Source organism: Papaver somniferum, unplaced genomic scaffold (genome assembly GCF_003573695.1).
Source record: "Papaver somniferum cultivar HN1 unplaced genomic scaffold, ASM357369v1 unplaced-scaffold_6, whole genome shotgun sequence".
Taxonomy (NCBI): Eukaryota; Viridiplantae; Streptophyta; class Magnoliopsida; order Ranunculales; family Papaveraceae; genus Papaver; species Papaver somniferum.
This window is the reverse complement of record NW_020648748.1, coordinates 458,808-479,887: the sequence shown is the minus strand read 5'-3', so window position 1 is coordinate 479,887 and position 21,080 is coordinate 458,808. Positions and strand designations below refer to the sequence as shown.

General features: G+C 38.4%; 2 protein-coding genes across 2 annotated transcripts; both read right to left on the bottom strand.

Moving 5' to 3' along the window:
- Positions 1–8,428: 8,428 nt before the first annotated feature.
- On the bottom strand, positions 8,429–13,543 carry LOC113343563 (2-oxoglutarate dehydrogenase, mitochondrial-like). The gene is made up of 9 exons (XM_026587718.1): positions 13,407–13,543; positions 11,660–13,282; positions 11,165–11,391; positions 10,748–11,080; positions 10,067–10,313; positions 9,787–9,915; positions 9,484–9,699; positions 9,274–9,397; positions 8,429–8,975 (listed from the first exon to the last, which is right to left on the bottom strand). The coding sequence occupies exons 2-9, from the start codon at positions 13,229–13,231 to the stop codon at positions 8,737–8,739; spliced, it is 3,087 nt and encodes a 1,028-aa protein (XP_026443503.1). The 5' UTR covers positions 13,232–13,282; positions 13,407–13,543; the 3' UTR covers positions 8,429–8,736.
- Positions 13,544–14,592: 1,049 nt separating this feature from the next.
- Positions 14,593–18,775, bottom strand: LOC113343543 (ras-related protein RABE1c-like). The gene is made up of 8 exons (XM_026587700.1): positions 18,592–18,775; positions 16,574–16,646; positions 16,381–16,481; positions 16,216–16,281; positions 15,841–15,938; positions 15,433–15,495; positions 15,249–15,341; positions 14,593–15,076 (listed from the first exon to the last, which is right to left on the bottom strand). The coding sequence occupies exons 1-8, from the start codon at positions 18,662–18,664 to the stop codon at positions 15,005–15,007; spliced, it is 639 nt and encodes a 212-aa protein (XP_026443485.1). The 5' UTR covers positions 18,665–18,775; the 3' UTR covers positions 14,593–15,004.
- Positions 18,776–21,080: the final 2,305 nt, after the last annotated feature.

Here is a 21,080-nt window from a genome sequence, read left to right as displayed (position 1 = left end):
CATGACCTATTATGTCATAAGAATGACAAATAACCAATGTTCCACCTTGATTGGAATTTACCTATTGATGTTTTTGCCGATACGTGATACGTCAAACTCTACAAAAGACAGATATATTTCGTATATGTATTGATAATCATAAATTAGAAGGAAATTTCGGAATGAAAGAATTGATTAAATATCTCCGCCTCTTTTATAATGTCGCCAAGGGAATGAGGTTTGAATCCCAACTAATTTTGATCCGGGAGCCATCCTGGCGGGCGGTTTGGATGACAGACGTTACCTTGCGCGCTAACCATGGTTGTACAGTGACGGTTGAGAATTGCGACACTTATAAGCATTGGGAAATCGCTCTTTCTGGACCTGATATCGGAAGCTCTTTTATCCGTTACTAACCTAGTTACGGGGTGATCGTTGCTAAAAAATTAGCACGGAGATAGGGAAATATCAAAATCCCACCCCTATAATTCCACGCGTATGGAAGCATCCAGCCATGCACGCTCCTTGTGAATCTTAATAATGAGAATCGAGTATGCTGAGAGGGGGAAAACCATGCGAATCGCGTTTCCTATTTATGAGAGAGAACCGGAATTTCTCTATTGGATCTTATAGCGGGGTGTCTAGGAGAAGTACTCGGGGGAAGGGGTCTTACGAACTGCCATATGGTTAATGCTAAGTAAAGTCAAGTGACACACACTACATCTGGAATGGATACAAATTTAGAAGTGGACAGTATCACTGCTTAAAGTCACTAGGCTGGGTACCCTACACAAAGAAAAAAAAGGAGCTAAGATAAGATAGGCATTTCAAATTCAAACTAGCTAGTGGAAATCCTAAACATTTAGTTTAATAATTGAAGGTAACAAGTTGGAGCTCTAAGAGTAATACAATAAGGTGTTCTTGATTGATGAAAACCATATATAACAATCAATACCTAAGACCATTCTGCATATTCATTGGTCAAGCAAACATCCTGCAAATGTGAAACTGTTGCGGTTAAAATAACCCGTTATATGAGGAGATAATTGTTAATAATTATTCACCCTTGTTTTTTTACTATCACTTTCTGTATATATATATATTTGAGATTCTTGTATTGCATTGCCGTTGAAAATATACGCAGTTCTGGTTGTACATTTAATGAAGGCGTCCGGGTTGAAATTTATAAATATATCTAGTTTGTAGCGCGAACAGGTTGAAAGATGAGCACATAAACTCGAACTGTATTTACAATCGAGACAAGTACCGCTTGAATTGTTGGGTCCAGTCAGACATAACAAAACGAAATTAAAAGTCCTAAATCCCTGCGACGCATCATTATGACTGGACCTACATATCAAAGAAAAAAAGAGTACTATGATCTTTCAAATCATTCTAATTTCTCACACTAGCTTTGTCGATTGTCCAATAATTGAACAAGTTGGGTCCTGAACAAAGAAAATACAACCATAGGATAGGAAGAAGATAAGGTTTGGGTCCATAGAAGATGATAAGTGGAAGTGAATGAAAATCGAAACCAAATTTGTAATTATGGAACTAGTCGGAGATCTCAGACTTATAAATGCCAGTTTATTGTTAGAAAAAACGCTTTAAAAATACCAATTTTTCCATGGACTATGTTTTGATCCCTAGACCTATTGCCCATTAATTGTTTTTTCATTTGAATAGATAAAATAATAGACCCACATTGACTAAAATCTAAAGAGTTTTAGACTTAAATACTATAGAATTGGCTATAAGGGCATGGCCCTTGGGTCATTAGACTTTTGTGCTTGGAGGGAAGACCTAGACTAGGGCAAGGTTGCCTTTCCCGTACGCGCGGTGCTTCGCATAGAAGCACGCACGCCGTCGCCGTCGCCGTCTGGTCGGTTCGGTTCGGTTCGGGTGTGGGTTCATTAGATCCTATCTTTTTGCTGAAATTTTTGAACTAGAAGAATCTTTTCTTTATCTGTACGTGTTTTGTCCTGACTTCTTCGTCTGAACGTACTTGTCTTGGCTTCTTTGTCTGTACGTGTTTTGTCCTGACTTCTTTGTTTGTGTTGTAGAAGGAATAGAATTTTTCCATTAATAGTCTTTTCTCGTACGATTCTGATTTTCCTTTCTCTTCTTTATTTGCACAAATAGGAATATCTTAACTAATACTTTATAATAATCTATTAGCTACTTCAGCCCTTTCACCTCTTTACCCACTTCGCATATAGGTAGTACTTTTGAATTGATTTTGTCGCGTGTCCTAACCGTAAAACTGCTTTAGATGTTTCTTGTTATAAAGCATATTCCCCACTTTTTCCATATTTCTTCCATCTCTTTCCATTAACTTGTACATCCCATTACCAACATATTTCTTCACCACATAAGGTCCAGTCCATGTTACTTTTCCTTTCTTCTTATTCTCTTTCTTGCGATATGGTGGTACTTCGCTCATGACTAACTCTCCAGGTTGGAACTCTGCCTTTTCAGATTTCTTCGCGTATTCATGACCTTTTGCTATCTTGACCGCCCTCATCTGAATTTTTCTTGTACTAGTTCCTTCTTTGTTCTCTTTTTCAATCCCGGCATCTTTTTTCTTTGATGATGCCTCACCTTCATGATAGTCACCAACTTCTCCTTCTTTTTCTATGAAATTCACCATCAATCTTTCGCACCGCTTACTTTCTCCTGCGTCACGCTTCCAATTTATCCTCTTATTCGCACTTCACTTTTCTCAACATCAATTTCATTGCATGTTTTCGCTTTATTAACATCTCCTTTGATGATCCTAATGCCTTGTGGTAACGGAAATTTGATACACTGATGATATTTGGAAGCCACACCCAGAATGTTATGTAACCACGGTCTTCCAATTAATGCATTGTATGGAGATTCGACGTCCACGACACAAAAGGTTATTTAGTAGAGATTGTCTTAAGAGGGATTCGCATGGTAACCTCTCCCTTTGGCTTGTTGGATGATACATTGAAGCCGTATATTTTATAAGTTTAAGGAATCAAATCTTCATCTTTTCCTCCCATTGTCTTATATGTATCATAAAACAAAATATCCACCGAGCTCCCAGAATCAATTAGTATTCTATTTATCGCCATGTGAGATCCTCTTCACCTTCTTCCTTGTCCGGCTTTTCTTTTGGTATTATCTCTAACTTAACCACTAGGGGACTCTCATGGAGTTCGCCTCCTCCAGATACTTCTTCTGCGCTAAATGTGATTGGTTGCTTCTGCCATTCTTTGAGTTTTGGTATCTTTGCTAGGTTCATTATTTCCTTCCCTTCAACATCCCTTGCAAATACGCGGCTTAACACATTGTCGTGGAAGTCTTCTATACTTTTGAATTAGTGTATTATGGAGTTACACTGTAGATTCTTGGCACTCGCTCCCACTTCTATCAGAAAGGTATTTTTTCCTTTGTCCACTCCTGACGTATGTCCACCTCTTGTTGGTTGCGATGGTGGTGTAGGAGGTAGTGGTTTAGCTAGGAAGTGGTTAAGCTTTCCTTGTCCAATCATTCTTAATATGATTTGTTGTATGTTCTTGCAGTTATTCGTTGTATGGCCATGGAAACGATGATAAGCGCAGAGTTCTTTACTTCTTCTTCCATATGGTGGTTCTTTCCCTAGATTAGGTGGTTGCGTTATCTCCTCCATTAACATAACAGCTTCCCAGACTTTGTCCACTGTGGTGTTAAGAGGTGGCATCCTGACCTCCTCATGGGCCCTGTAGTTCGCGCCTTGATTGTAATACCTCGTATTTCCTCCATATCCGTCTCCATGATTGTCGTATCTTGTGACCTTGTTGTTTCCTCCATGATTATTATATTGCCTCTCTCTGTATTCTTGCTCATACATTTCTTGGTCTCTGCTACTCATGGCTACCTGTTTTTGTTAGTCTTCTACGATTAACTTTTCTTTGCTTCCCTGCGAAGTGCTCGCAACAGCGATCGTCATCCTTGGTAATAGACTTGCATTTCCTATTCTTTCGCTCGCGACTGCAACCGGGTAGGACTCCATATCTCTCTGCTTTTCTTCAAGAGCGAAATACTCTTCCTGGTATTCATGCAGCTACGCCATCGTTATTCTGTCTTTCATTATGAACAGATGTGTGAACAACAAGTCAGTTGGAAACAATGCATTGATGAATGCTAAGATGAGATTTCTTTCATCCACTCGCCCTGCCATTTCTCTGCTCATTGTCCTCCATATATTGGTCATATCTCTCAGGCTTTCATTCGTTCTCCTTCGTAGGCTGAATGTTTTTTTAATTCCCGGCTTTAGCATGCTACTGCCGATGTATTGTCCCAAGAACAAACTCTATAAATGCTCGAATGATTTTATTGAACCTACTGGCAATCCATCGAACCACTTCAAGGCTTCTCCTGCGAGGCTTGCTGGAAAATATTTTCAGAGGACCGCGTCGTTATCCTCATATTGTTGAAAAAATAAGTTGTATGTTTTAATATGTTGGATCGCACATGTAGATCCATCAAAGATCCTAGGAAACGTGGGTAGCGTGTACTTTCTTGGTATTGTTACTAATTGTATTCGCCGTGTGAAGGGTGTCCTTGCTACTTTTTCTATTGCTTCTTCTGGCTGTCTCCTTCCTCCATCTTTCCCTTTAGTTACTAGTTTTCTTAGCTCTGCTATTTCTCTTAAAATTTCGTCGTTTGGGAATATGTCTTCTTCTTGTTGTTACCTAGGTCTTTTCAACCGGGCTTGCCTCAATCTGTTTTCATGACTGTTTTGTCGTATGGCTTCTTCTAGTTCTTGTCGTTCTTCATCGTCTCTTCTTTCTCTTCGCCTATCCCTTTTATTTATCGCGTGCTCCTGTGCATCTATATCTATCTCATTTTGTTGCCTCAGCATATCTCGCTGCTCTTCATCATGCATGCGGTTGTATTCTCCATTTCGCTCCAATCTATCTTCTCTATGATGTCTTCGCCCGGGTTCATCCTCACCTATTTGGACATACCGATCTTCTATGTGATTGCGTTCGCGCTCATCCTGCGAGTTTTTGTTTACCTGAAAAGTGTCATACAAACTATTATCCATAAATTGTCCCTGTGTATTATCTCCAGGCTCAGATCTACTTCTCCTAGTGGTACTCCTGCTTGTTCTCGATCTCGATCTCGCACGTGTTGTTCTGGATCGTGATTGTGACCTTTGCTCTTGTAATCGCTGATTTTCCAATCTTAGCTCATCATTTTGTCGCGTCAAGTTTGCATGTAGTTCATCTTCTCTTATTCTTTCATTTTCCAATCGCTTCCTTAGTTCCCCAATGGTCATGTTGTCTTCATTTTCTCCTACTTCTCCTTCCTCCTGTGTTCCCTCTTCATTTGCTTCTGCGGTATTTGTATCCGTAGTGTGAACACTTACTTCATCAAGATTTCTTTGGTCGTTCTCCCTTTGTTCCTGCTGGATCTGAGATCTGATCGGTTGAGGTTTGTTGTTCCTCTCTCCCATTCTTGATGTCTCTGCAATTTCGCCTCTTCTTCTACCTGCAATTCTTCTACTCCTCCTAATCGTTGTTGCATTTTCTCCTGCAGATGTTCGTCTCGCCATTTTGTGTTCCTGAAATAACAAACCCTAAACTTATGCAAGCCCAAAACTTCCTTCCTAAATGAAAACTGCGTTTTAAATGAGTGAATCCAAAAGTCGAAATTTCAAGAAAACAATCGAACTCTTTCACAAAAACAAGGACAATAAGAATTTTTTCAAAAAATCAACTTAAAGTTTTCACAAACAGGTATAATCCCATTCCCGGCCTGTATTCTAGCGTCAAAATGTAGTAACGGAAAATCCCACTATTACACCCTTTTAGATAATCTATATAAATCATCATGAAGAACACTTAGAAGAATTTTATTAAGTTTAGAAATCAATACAAAGAAGTAAAGTAAAACCCTTGACTTGGGGAGCAAACAAATTTCTCTCTCTTAAAACTCTGTCTCTATTCTCCCAAAGATCTCTCCCTCAACAAAGTGATAGTTGGTCCTATATATAGGAGTTTTACATAGTGGAGGACAGATAATAAAGCCCCTATTTTCGGATCTAACGTGCGATGTCTTCGCATGTTTATGTTGGATCTTCTCGCATGAACCCCTTAACTTCATACAGCCTTCACACTTTACTCGTGACTTCATGACGTCATTGATTCCGTCACCTGGGATATGTTACGTGCGAGTACGTTCACCCCTTATGATAGTATCCTTTTGCATGATACCTATGGGTGTGATATTTAACACCTACATTTTTCCTCTTCTCTTAGTGATCTTTATTATGGAAAGAGCGATGAGAGAAACTGCTCTTATAATCATCTTCGCACCTTTTATATGATTTTACGCACCTTATCAACTTTTCATATTTCTTAACTGACATTATTCTGATATCTCGGACTTTAAATTCTCCACGTGTCGTTCTTATCGATTCACCTTTGGACACGTTGCAATTAATCCCTGCAACTGTCGCTTCATGTCCTTTCACTCATTAATGCGTTCATAAAAGTGAATTTCGTGGGGAGGAAACGAAATCCTTTATAAGGCCTCTTCTCGTTTTTATTCCTTTTTTTTACTCTCTTCGTTCAACCTCTGCAACTTTTCTTTTCTTACTGTAGTTATTTTTCCGTTCGACCTTGATTCTTGATGTTTCTTCGTTCCAACTGTTTTTTTTGTTTCCCGTCTATTGTATTATTTCGCCCCTTTGATCATCTTAGCTATCTTGACTACCTTGATATTTATAATCCCATTCTAGAAGATCAACAATGGGACACAAGCCAGGTTGGAGAATGGTAGAACAGTTTGATAGGTTACAGGTCGAATTCAGGGATAAATGTTTCACATTATCCGCTTTTTCTTCATCAGGGCCTAGTTTGACGCTTAACCCTAAATGGTTCAAGACTGATCAATGGAATGATCAGAAAATCATTATCTCTGTAGGGAAGCTTCTCGCTGGTATGCATATCCCTCTCTTGGATCCGCGAATTCCTCTGTTTTATAAAATCCTATCGCATGATAAATTTAAACGTGCGATTTTTCAGTTGAGCAGGGACGCTATAAGGATTATGGTGGAGTTCGCTCGTCGTGCGACTGGATTAGGATCCCTTTATCCTAGAAAATACAGCTAATAAAGCCTCTATTTTCGGATCTGACGTGCGATGTCTTCGCACGTTTATGTTGGATCTTCTCGCATGAACCCCTTAACTTCGTACATCCTTCACACTTTACTCGTGACTTCATGACGTCGTTGATTCCGTCACCTGGGATATGTTACGTGCGAGTACGTTCGCCCCCTTATGATAGTATCCCTTCGCATGATACCTATGGATGTGATCTTTAACCCCTACAAAAGTAAAAAAACTTACCTAATTCCATTCATGCGATTCACCATCTTTGCAAAACCAAAATACTATATAATCAAGCAAGACAATTTTCAACTGCAAGAATTTCCACCTGAGATTGTTAACAACAAATTTAGCAGCTGAACTTTTCTTCCTCCAAAACAAAATGTATGACAATCTTTATCATGGGGCCTTAACTGAAACTCAAAAGTGAAGAGCCCACTGTTAGGGGACAGTGTAAGGTGCATACACACTAAGTTGTTAGGGGGAAAGCTACTTTTACTAAAGGGAAAGCTGATTTCGGGGTGGATCTAAAAAAAACCTAGTTTTCCCCGATCAATAATCCTTTCGGTTTTGATTTTTGTATTACCATCAACAGGGACATAGTCACATAGAAACATATTTTAAAATTAAACCTATCCATGGGTGCTGCATGTTATGTGCTTTGGGATGAAGATGGTCCAACTGATAAGCTAAACTAACGAAGGAGAGGGCATGGAGGTGGCAATTAGCTTGGTTTTGCGTCTCGAGTTCAAGAAATCCGTGATCCTTTACATGTATTGTGTCTTTCAAATAAATGAACTATGATCTGATGCTTCATTCTCTAATATCTACTGCTTATGGTCAGTATATGTATCCCTCTCTCATGCTTTCTCCATTTTTTTGGTAACCATTATTCTCTTATTGTTCAAAAGAGTGATATCCATATCATTAGCCTTGTTGGTGTTAATTATAAATAGTTGTCTTTCATGCTATGGCGTAGTAGAATCAATTTCAAGCTAAATTTAACGACTCTGCATACCAGATTTCGGTGTACTGTCAAAAATGAAACTGCACCTACGCCAGATTTGCACATAACAGTGGCAATTTGTTGAAGATTCCCAAACTGACTTTGTTTTAGTATATATACTTAACGGAGGGTGATTATATATAAGGGAAAGTTTTGTCGTTTCTCTTTTTTAAATCCGCCCCAAAAGGTTTTCCCTTTAATAAAAGTGGCTTGCCCCCTATCAATTATCAAGGCAGACTGTCAAATTTTTCCTGGAGTAATTTCAGATTGATTTTTCTATCCTGTTCTTAAAAAGAAAAGAAAAAATGAAATATTATCCGTTCAGAATTTCTGCCACAGTAATGCATTTATTCATGCAACAGCACACCCCGAGCACACGGCTAGTGCACTATTACTTGGGGGGATATGTTTTCAAACACAGTAATCTAAACAAAATTACACAAAATTTGATTTTACAACCGAACAAGAAAGATCTGCAGGGCATAACCACCCTCCCTTGCAGGGTTAGGATAAAATCCTCTATCCTAACCTAAACCGGTATATACAAAATAACATTTAGTTTATTGAATGTGCCTTCCTCTGCATACCTTTATCTCTAGGATATAGATTTCAAAAGTTACTTCAAAAAGGATAGTTGATTGGCTCAGGCTGGAGTGCCTTGTGGACTAGGTCAGTCTGCTCCTTCGTATGAACCGAGTAGAAACCAGTGGCGGTGGCAGCTGATGGGCCACGACCGACATATTTAATGTCCTCCATGGTTCCTCTACCTAAAGCCTTCATGGCAGTACACAGACGTGGAGCAATGTAGTTGTATCCACCCATGTTCATTGGCTCTTCTTGGCACCAAACAACTTCAGCATCTGAAAAGAAGGAAATACAAAGGAACAAGGAATCAGTTTATCAGCATGACTGTTGTGTCTAGTTAAAAAGGGCTTAGAAATCAACCCCGGTAAACTAGATGACAGGAAGCAGTTCAGTAGAAAGTGCATTTGGCACTGCTGTGACACTCAAACATGTAGTAAAATATTAGGTTGATATGGCTGGTTGAGGATTATACTTTGCTCGAGTCAAACTATTTCCTAGCCAGGAAAATGAGCTGATGAGTTCTACTCGACTTTCTCAATTTTGTACAATTTTTATCGAGTTAAAAGGACTTACTTGGATAACGCTTCAGCTCTCGCTGGATGAGATCGTAAGGGAATGGGCAAAGCTGTTCCACCCTGCAGATTGCAACGTCATCGCCACTGACTTTCTTCCTTTCTTCATCAAGCTCGTAATAGACCTAGAAAACAAAAAGGATGAACAACGAACACTTGGAACTGCTAAAGAATGTAACAACTAGTATCGCAGATCTTATATGAATATTACCTTCCCAGAGCACAAAACCAAACGCCTGACACCCTCCTCAAGGTCAGAACGGTCCTTTTGGTCTTTTATAAGACGCTTAAAACGGGTCCCTTGCTTGTCAAAACCTGGGTGCCCTTTGACATCATCAAACTCAGACAGATTCGACTTACAATCTTTGTGACGAAGCAGGTTTTTAGGTGCCATGACAACTAGCGGCTTTCTGAATTCCCTGTGTATCTGGAATGTGAACCATGCATAATCAGAAAAATGGAACAGAAATGTTAAGATTGAGCCATATTGACGAGCATACTATGTTGCACTTACCTGACGGCGCAGAAGATGGAAATAATTGGCAGGGGTTGTCACATTTGCAACCTGCCAGTTGCACTCCTGGATTTGCTTCCGAAGAGTTGGTTCCATTTCAGGTATGACATACGGATTATCATCACTCATCTATATATTTAGATCATTTTAGATGCATCAGTTACGGCAGGTAAGACTCAAAAACAACCATTAATGACATGGATTGCCAGAGATTAAAAAATTTATTAGTAAATGTCGCTAGGAGAGAATCATGAGATACAAATAACACTATTTTATATACCTGAAGGAATCGCTCCATTCTTGCACTAGAATGTTCAGGGCCCTGACCATCATAACCGTGAGGAAGCAGCACTACAAGCCCAGTTTGACGTAACCATTTTGACTCTCCACTACTCAAAAACTGATCAAACATCACCTGTGCCCCATTTGAAAAATCACCAAACTGTGCTTCCCATATAACCAATGAATTTGGATTTTCCATTGAATATCCCAATTCAAACCCAAGAACGCCAAATTCAGAAAGCGAGCTGCATATATAGAGACGACGAAGATTCATTATGTTAGTGTCACAAGTGTACAAAGGATAAATGAAAAAATATACCCTTTCTGTAAATTTGCCACCCGATTCATATATAGTGATCTGATGCCAACTTAAAAGATTACAAACCGGAAATTTCTAAGGGTCTCAGAAGGTCAATACTCAAAGCTCAACCTTTTACGGGTGCAATTAGCACAAAAAAACATTTGCCAAAATGCCTTTCACAATCTTGTGCTAACATTATAGTTGGACAACTCACTAGAACTGATACTAAGAACTAAGAAGTATGAAACACACTGTATCATAATCCTCCAAACTCAACATTGAAGTGTTTTCATAACCTTCCAGGAAAAGGTAACAGTGGAAGATGGCAATATTGCACTACATCTATGAAAAACTTAAAGACAGTGTGAAAAAGATCACCTGTTACTGACTGTAAACATCTCCTCGTCTTGGTTCATGGTAACATGATCGAGAGGGCAGTACTTCTCCCCTGTTTCCTGATCGTGAATAACTGAATGCCGATGACTGAAGGTACCTCTTTCAACATCCTGACCACTCAACCTTACGTGATTTCCCTCCACTAGCAATGTAGCAAATGCAAGTGCTTCTCCGACTGCCCAGTCAATCCCCTCCCCAGTTTCAATCATCTGGGCACGTTGTTCAAATATCTTTTTTACTGCTCGGTGAGGCTTGAAAGTTTCTGGAAGACTTGTGATTGTTTTTCCAACGCTCTTCAGAATCTCAGGCTTCACCCTGAGGTACAACTCAATGGAATCAGTATTGCGTTAAAAATCATGTAAAATAGAAGAGCAAAACCTCCAAAGTATCCCAACATACCCAGTGTTTCGAACACGTGAAACCTGTTCAGGGGATTTGAAACCAGTCCAATAAGCAGCAAGCCAGTCCCTTTTTCTAGGAACATAATCTTTGCTGTTAATGAATTCTTCATTGAGGATTGTGTTGACTTTATTCTGCATTCTTTTAACGTCTTCTTCTGTAATCTGCTCTGTTTCTAAGAGCTTCTTTTGGTAAAGCTCGAGTGCTGATGGATGATTACGAATGACCTGTCACACCAAGTAAGAAGTGTGAGATACAGATTTAATCCTTCAAAGAGATACCCTTTCGTAAGAACATAGCTACAATCTGAAGAATGCGGAAACTTTCAATATCTGAGGTCTTATCCGAACAACGAATAACTATAGCAAGGCACTGCCACTAGAGGTATCGGAAATAAGAAACTAAACAAATATAAACAATAAACATGGGAATATGTGTTTGCATATCAACAGTAAAAAGTGCAATGATAGTCAAGAAGTAAAGAGAGAGGCTTACTTGATACATTTTAGGCTGAGTGAAAGACGGTTCATCAATCTCATTGTGCCCAAATCGACGATAACAAACTATATCAACAACAACATCAGAATGGAAAGTCTGTCGCCACTCAGCTGCGAGCTCACATACGTAAACAACAGCCTCTAAGTCATCCGCATTTACGTGAAAGATAGGGGCATCCAGCGCTTTAGCAACATCAGTACAATATTCCGAAGATCTCCCAGACATTGGATCAGTCGTGAAAGCCACTTGGTTGTTCACCACAATGTGGATAGTCCCACCAGTTGTATAATTAGGAAGGGCGCTAAGATGCAGAGTCTCATAAACTACACCTTGTCCAGCAAAACTACCATCACCATGAATCAACACACCCAAATTCTTTGTCCTGTCTAAATCATTCGAATAGTATTGTTTTGCTCGAGTCTTTCCAATCACAAGTGGATCAACAGCTTCCAAATGACTAGGGTTTGCGACCAAAGACAGATGAAGTCTTTTTCCACCCCTAGTTGGTCGATCATAAGAAGTACCCAAGTGATACTTAACATCCCCAGTCCCTGTATACAGTCCAACTTCATCGATAGGCTTTATACCTCCACTAAACTCACTGAAAATCTGTGCAAGTGGTTTCCTCACAACATTACCCAAAACATTCAATCTTCCTCTATGTGACATACCGATAACAATGCTCTCAACCCCAAGATCAGCTGACCTATCAAACATCTCCTTCATACCAGGAATCAAAGTTTCTCCACCTTCAAGCCCAAACCTCTTAGCAGCAGTCCATTTTGTAGCCAAGAAATTCTCAAACTGTGTACTCCACATAAGCCTATCAAGCATAACTTCACGACGCTGCAAATTATATTGCCTAGGTGTAGGTGTCTCAATTTTATCTCTTAACCAATTACACTTATCCCGATCAGCAATATGCATATACTCAAACCCAATACTCCCACAATACGCTTGTTCAAGCCTGTTCAATATCGCTCTAAGAGTCTGAACCGGACGATTCTCAGACAAAAACCCCGAAACAGTCCAAACCCCGAGGAAAAACTCTCTATCTAAATCAGCTTCAGTGAACCCATACAACGCAGGATCCAAATCATCCGGTATTTCACGTTCCTCCAACGCTAACGGATCTAACTTCGCCTTCATATGACCATTAACTTGATACGCTCGCACAAGCAACAACAAACGCATACTCTCCTGTATGGTCTGACCAGATAAACCAGGTGATGTCGACGCTTGACCAACAAAATTCCTAAAGAAATTATCCCATGATTCATCTACACTGTTAGGATCAGCTTCCCATGCTCTTTGCAATTCCTCCAAGTACACACTACTAGTCCCACCTAGAAAACTATCGGTTAATCTAGATAATTGCACAGGACGAGGAACCGGCGCACTCGATGGAGCTGACTTCGATCTAATAACTGATGAATGGAAATACTGAGTCTGTTGTTGTTGTGATCGGATTAATTGTGTTCGACTTATATATGATGAAGATCTAGCTTGTGCTAGATTTCGCTTAATTGCTAGTTTTGATATATTAGATACTGCTCTAAACCACGCCATACTGAAATTCAAAACTCAATCAAAACCTCAAAATTTCACAATTGATAGCACCTGTTTCATACAAAAAAAATGAAATGCAGAAATTCAAAGCCCTAATTGCGTAAGAAAAACAAGATAATGCTTTAGATGGATGATTTTCTAGAGAGAAAGGGATTAAAGAGGTGGAGATTATTACCCGAGAGGATCAGATTTCGGTGATTCGTTGAAAACCCTAGTTTGTGTTGTTTCGGACCATTTTTTTCTTTTTCTCTGAGATTGAGAAGAGAGAGGCAGTAGTACTGCCGTGTTTGCCCTTTTTGTGCCACCTCTTTGTTTTATTTTATTTATTTATTTTTCAGGTTTTGGTGGGTATTTGTCCCTCCGTAAGTATGACATTTTCAATGGACTAAGTACACCCTGGCACGTGAAAATGTTTGAACACTTGTGGCACCACCGACCAAATGGAACCAGTCGTCCACCGCCACCACTAGTCACTTCCTTGTCACGGTGTAAAATTTGGTGGATGATGCAAAATTTCTGGGATTTGAGGTTCGAGTCCCAAGGTTCATTTTTAATTCTTGCTAGGGTTTTTGGATGCCTCATAGAGAAGTAATTTTGAGCTCAATTGTCGACTTTATAAACCTGTATAGATAATATTTTAGAAGTTGTTTTTTAACCGGAAATGCTATTCACTGTTCCACATAGAGCTCTATTCACAGCTCAAATGCTAGGTGTTGCAAGAGTATTGGTTCACGATTTTCAGGCAGGACCCACCGCTGGATAAAAAGGTTCACCATTTTAGAGATGTGGGATTTAGATGTCCTGAGCTGTGAGTAGTGTGGTGTTTTTGTGTTGTGAATAGCACCACCGTTTTTTAACTTTTGGAAGCAGAAAACTCAGACATTTATCTAGATACAATAGTGTGTCCGGATACCAGAAGTAGAAATGTTTTTTCAATAGCACAAGTCCAGAACAACAATATTTTGCTTCATAGAAATTGAGTTTTTTTACTTCTTCGCTTTGAAATTTTTTCTTTTTTTTCTTTTTTGGAGCCGACTTCTAGAGAAGCACTTCCAAGAGCAAAAAGGTGATAAAAAAATTTATGAAACGACCACTAAGAAGCACTTTTACTTCTTGTATGCCACCAAGGCAACAACCGAACAGGCCGAGAGAATAGGGTTTTTTTGGCCCTGCGCCGCAACAAGGGACCCATTTTCAAACCGGGCTAAAAATTAGCCACTGGATTGTTCTAGGTTTAGTGGAGATGCAAATGTAGAGTATTTCTGTCAACTGGTTATTGCCACGATGATCTCATGGGTGAGATACATTAACAAACACTCGGCACAAAGGTATCACACAAGGGCAAGTAAGAATGCAAACCATTAGAGAAGAACCAGATATATTTTCTTTTCTACATATAAGAGTACAGGTAACAACAATATATAATAAAGGCTGTTTTTTATCCAAGTCCCAGGAATTCCAGTTCAATGGACTGTTCTGTTCTGTCTGCCATGTTATATCAATGCGTCGAATAAGCGAGAGGGAAACAGATTTTACTGCCTTCCACACACTACAACAATTTGCAGATGAGAAGAATAGTTAAGGGGAAAAAACAAAACCCAAAAGGTAAGGAAACAAAAAGGGAAAAGAAAAAAATACAAGCAAACTGCCTGGTGCCTTCCTTCACCGATAAATTTAATCATTTGTGTTTGAATTCAACAAGAATGGGCTTCCCGCCTTCTCCAGCATACACCACCGGCTTGCTATCACCTCGAGGGATGATTATGAGTTCGCTTAAGATCCGCAGCAAGCTGATTTTGGTGCGGCTTCTGGCTGGTCAGTTGGGTTAATCCTAACTGTTGAAGGCTGCAACCATGTCAACCAACCAAAGAAAATTAGAAAAGAAATAAAGTGGAGCATAAGAAGATAGCAACTGAGAGTTTTACAGAACACTTTCTGAGAGTCTTTGCCCAAAAGCCTGGACTTTTCCATATTTTGAGCTAGATACAGATGTTCATGTAAAATAGGGATCTCATACCTCAGCTTTGGTGTCGGTTTCAGAAAGCCTTTCTTTAATATCCCTTGCAATGGAAAAGAAAACTTGCTCCACATTTAGATTTGTTTTTGCACTCTGCAGAACACAAAAGAAAGAAGCATCAGTATATGAAATTCTCTAGCTTATAAGAACAAAAAGAATCCGCCACAGGGAGATGTATCCTTACAGTCTCAAAGAATTTGATACCATACTCGTCAGCAAGGGCTTGACCCTTGGCAGTAGGCACTGCCTAAAAAAAGAAAAGAGAAGCTGTAAGTAATTGATGGAAATTACGACAAACAAATTTGAAATGATCAAAAGAAAACAGTGGTGATATCAGCTCTAAATGGTTTAGGAATTCATGAAGGTTGCTAGTAACCACATGCTTCAAAAGCTCAAAGTGCTAGAGAGAAAGAGGAGCCAATAATAATGTTTTATTACAAAGGTCTGAGGTATAACGAGGAATAAACTCTCATCCCCAATACAGAAACATGACCAACAGTTTCTTAAAGGTCATAAGTTACAAACAACAACGGAAAAAAAATAACAGCAAACAAAGGTGATCCCAAGCAGCAGAATGACATTAAAATCTCACCCTTTTGCTTTCATCCATATCAGCCTTGTTTCCCACCAGAATCTTGTTGACGTTGTCAGAGGCATGCTGTTCAATGTTTCTGATCCAGTTTCTGATATCTGGTGATGCAAACATAAAAAAATTAAACAGCTGACAGCAGAGATAAGGGAATGATATAACCTAATTGGGCTCAAGCAAGAGATGCAACCACCTCCTGGATCCAAGGATCCATACGATACTAAGGAAAAATAATCCAAAAAGTACATATCCTGCGGTCCACAGGTTGTTAGCAAATCATTTTTTCAGTAAGAGAGCATGAATACCATTATGATCTTTGAAAACTAAATCTAGGTATAAAACAATAAATGTCAGCAAAAGAGAGGAGTGGGAAATTACTGTTAAAAGAGGATTCATCAGTAACATCATACACCAACAAAATGCCCATGGCTCCTCGGTAATAAGCTGCACATGAAATATTACTCTTTAAGTGAAGTTGTTAAACACTTGCAAAAGGTGTAGGGTATCACTATCAGTTTGTAAAAGCTACATAGCAGACATTACCTGTTGTGATAGTTCTGAATCGTTCTTGGCCAGCAGTATCCCAGATTTGTAGTTTGATACGCTTGTTATCAAGCTCGATTGTTCTTATCTTGAAGTCAATTCTACAGAAAAGGATACGAGTGAACCTTGTAAGTCAGATCGAACTAAAAGAAAGAGAGCCCAATAGAATGAGGGACGTTAGAAAGCACCGCACCCGATAGTAGTGATAAAACTGGTAGTGAAGGATCCATCGGAAAATCGCAAAAGAAGACAACTTTTACCCACCCCTGCAAAAGAAGTATACAGACAACCAAGGTCAAGATATCATATAATTGTGGTTATCCAATATATTTCAAAAATAATTGTCTGCACGACATTAGTTGCTTTACAGAAAATGAGTATTATCAAAACATAAAGGAATTGATCAAATGTCATAACACCTAACAGAAACTAGAGTTCTCAAATGGAACAGCATGAACACTCACATATCAGATGACACCACATAAGGAATCGATGGTAACAACTGATCTATACTAAAGAGACAACATTAAACATAAAAGTACTCATTCATAGGTCAACCACTAAACGTTCTCGTATCATTTCATTACCCATAAAGAGTCCATTTACTTCGACTTCACATGCATTTCCTACTCAAAAAGAGAATAACAACGACCAAAACTCATGCATGAAGATACACAAATGCTGAACTAATTAGCATAGTTTTGCACGAATCCATGAAGACATACCTAGTCTCCTGATACATATGGTTTTCATTTATTCCGTATCTAACAAATCTACACCAATGCAGAGTAAAATTAGTCAAACTGGATAGAGTAACTCTCATAGTGGCATAAGCTATTTGAATAAAAAGTATAGAAAAACATTACAGAATAACAAAAGAATCCTTTTACACTAAGAATGCCACACTGAACTTAGTGAAACGCCATAAGAAATTTCAACAATTCATTAGACATTCCAGTCATCCTATGTGTCTCATACAATATAGGTTTGGCGCGGACCATACCACATCTGAACTAACTACTGTTCTGTCTGACTTGAGCCTCAGTTTGTATAATTCATATACACTAAAAACACAAATGTACAGCCCAACTAGGAAATGTAATTGTTACCCATCAAGAGTTCGTCTACTTTAATATCATATAATAACACCACAACATGCAGAATAACACAGAAATACAGAAACTAGTGTGCATCAATGTGCATGAATCAAGGAAAACATACCAACTCTCTGGATGTATACATATTTTTCATTTAATTAGTGTCTACAAAACGTATGCTTAGGCAGCTTAAAATTAGTCTAAAAGGGATACAGAAACGCGCAATACCAACTCCGCTCAAGCAATACACAACCACATTATACTAGAGCCATGTTTTTAAGTTCTCAGTTTCCAGCAACACAAAAGTTAATATTAACCACTAAGCATGATGCAATACAATCTATCAAAACTAACTACAGACCGAACTGAAAAACATGTCAACATCCAACAGTAATCTATCTACTTCAATTTCATATACCACCATTCACCCAAAACATGCACAAACACACAAAACTTCATGTGTGTACGGGTGCATGGTTACATGCAAATACCAACTCCCTGATACATACTAAGGTTTTGTTTAATCAGTTCTACGAAATGTATACAATGCAGGAAAAATTAGTTAAAGTCGTTGAATAACTCACAATAGCTCTTGCAATAAAGTTATAAACCACTACACAATCACAATACACTATAACCAGGCTCTTCAGTTCTCACTTTCCAGCGCATTTCACAACAGATCATTACCCAATGCAGTCTTTACAAACTAACTGAAGATTAAACTGAATAATGTCTTAAACAACAACCAAAAGACTCATCCTAGTTTTGTAAAATTAGCATTTCAATTTCATTGTTTGTTCCTTAATTATAATGTTATCTCCCATTTCAAATAAATGCTTCCACCTTAAAATTTTCCTTCTCTTCTGTTTCCACATCTAATCCTTGGCCTAAATGTAACTAACCAAATTTGATTCAGAAAAATTTCAGTATAGATCCATGTACACATTCAATTATATCCAGATCCTTGTCAAACTTCAAATGAAAAATTAGTTCAAAAATCATAAAATCTTCGACCAAAAACAGATCATCAAATTAGATCCCTCAACAGACTAATTCCACCAACAAATTTGACAAAAATTTTAAAAACAATTACAAGAAATTTGTGATTTCTTACCGCTATCGCCGATGAGGAGAAGTTTTACGAGGTAATCATAATCAGCTCTAGCCCTTGCAGGTGGAGTAGCCATGATTATAAACCCGAGAAAATATCCGTTTAAGATCCGTTTTCTTCTTCTTTTCTGTGTGTTAATGGAATCGAGAAAATGAAAAAATGAAGAAGAAATTAGAAAGAGAGAATAAAGGCGGAGATAATACCAGAAAATAGAAATGGAAGAAAGAAAGACTGAAATTACCAAAACACCCCGTCTTGAATCGTTTTTATGTATCCTTCACCACCAGCGCATGTTAGAGGTTCTTGGGAGGAGAAACCGAAAAAGGTTTCGGGAAAGAGAGCGGCGGGCAGGGGCGGAGCCAAAAAATCCTGAAACGGGGTGTAAAAATTTACTTTGGGCTTGCAAAATATTTGCAAAATACTTTGGGCTTGCAAAATTTACTTTGGGCGCAAATAAACAAAATTAGGTTTATAAATAACAAAAAATATTCTAGTATGCTTAAATTAGGCTTTTCAACCAGCTGGGCAGGGGATGCAAGTGTACACCCTAGCAATGGGCTGGCTTCGTCCTTGCCAGCGGGGGATCCATGTCTGCCAAGCATACATCCAAATGCTAGAGAGTTGGCCCAGGATCATTGGATCCCTTTCGACACTTTTCATGGTGGTTTATTCTGTTGGTTTAGAATTATCGTATGAGAATACATATATGAAGGACGATAAGAATGGCACGACTGTTAAAGGCGGTTAGTACTATTAGCGGGATAGCGTAATTCTAGTTGTTTAATTGTATATTGGTACACACCTATAGCTATTACGGGGAATAGAGTCAATAGATCAAGATTTTAAAGTCGTGAATCGTATCGTAACTCGTTATTCATTATTGCGACAATTCGTACATTGAATCATAAATCGAAGATAAAATAAAGTACTTACTAGTAAAAACAGGATCATGAATCATTGGTCAGACTCCTAGCATGTGCGCACGAGGTCATATGATCAAATCACGTACTTTACTTTTATGTTTCTCCTTAGAAATGAAAAAATTGTATTGATTCGAATAATCGTTGACTCGGGATTGGAATTGGGATTGACTTTTGCGATTCTTATGTCGTTTGATACTTATAATTCGAATCAATTTTTGAATTTGTGACTCGTCACTCGTGCACGTGTAAAAACCATGTGATGGCCTATGGAGTAAGTAAGACTGCATTATATCAATAAAATTGAGTTGCAAGGTAATTTTTGATGTGTCTAATCATGAATTTATCAGATTCCTTCATCAAAAAATCTAAGAACCTGAGTACACCTGAAAGATCTTTTGTTGTAAGGTGTTTGGATTGTCGACAATGATATTTACACAATTTAAGATCGAAGTTTATCTGTATTTGTAAAATTTATCAATTAAAAAACATTCTTCTTAGAAAAAGCACTGTGTTTTTCCTGGTCTGATGGTTATGAATAGGCTTTCTCCAGTTACCGATAGATCTCATTCCTCTAAAAGTGTAGGATAAGTATAGTGGTCGAGAATGAGCTCACCTTCTAAGCCCTTATACAACGCGCTTGAGTAATTCAAAAAGATGTGACCTGCATATTGGGGTTGTTTCACTCTCCCTCCCTAGTAATATCTTTCAGTTGGAATCAATGGAAAAAAATTGCATCAATAGGAATCATTGTCTCCCTAATAATTGTCATTCAAAGAGGAAAAAGAAAACGCATCGAAAGTACTTAGTAGTAAAAACAGGTGCACGAAACATTGGTCAGACTCCTAATATGTGTGCACGAGGTCTTAGGGTCGAATCACGTACTTCATTTTTATGCTTCTCCTTAAAAATAAAAAATTTGTGGTGAGCTAAAGTATCGTTGACTCGGGATTGGGATTGACATTTGCGATTCTTAGGCCGCTTTATACTTACAATCCGAATCGATTTTTGAATTTGTGACTCGTCACTCGCGCGCATGTAAAAACTATGTGACGGCCTATGGAGTAAGTGGGACTGTATTATATCAATAAAATTGAGTTGCAAGGTAATTTTTGATGTGTATAATCATGAATTTATCGGGTTCCTTCATAAAAAAAATCTAAGAACCTAACTACACCCGAAAGACCTTTAGTTGTAAAGTGTTTAGATTGTCGTCAATGATATTTACACAATTTAAGATCGAATTTTATCTGTATTTAATTATAATTTATCAATTACAAAAACATTCGTCTTAGAAAAAGAACTATATTTTTCCTGATCTGATGGTTATGAATAGTGTTACATGAAGACTTGAAGAATGAGAAGAAGTAATGAGCTACAACAGCGACATCATCCTTCCACTTGAGGTTAGTAATATTTGACTTGAACTATTTCATTCCCTAACATATCTTTCAAGTCGTGCATATTGAAAAAATAACTACGAAGCTATGAATGATTATACTCTAGTTAGACGTAGTATTAAGGAATACAATATGAAGTATAACGGTTATCTTTTGAACTTCGTATATAAGT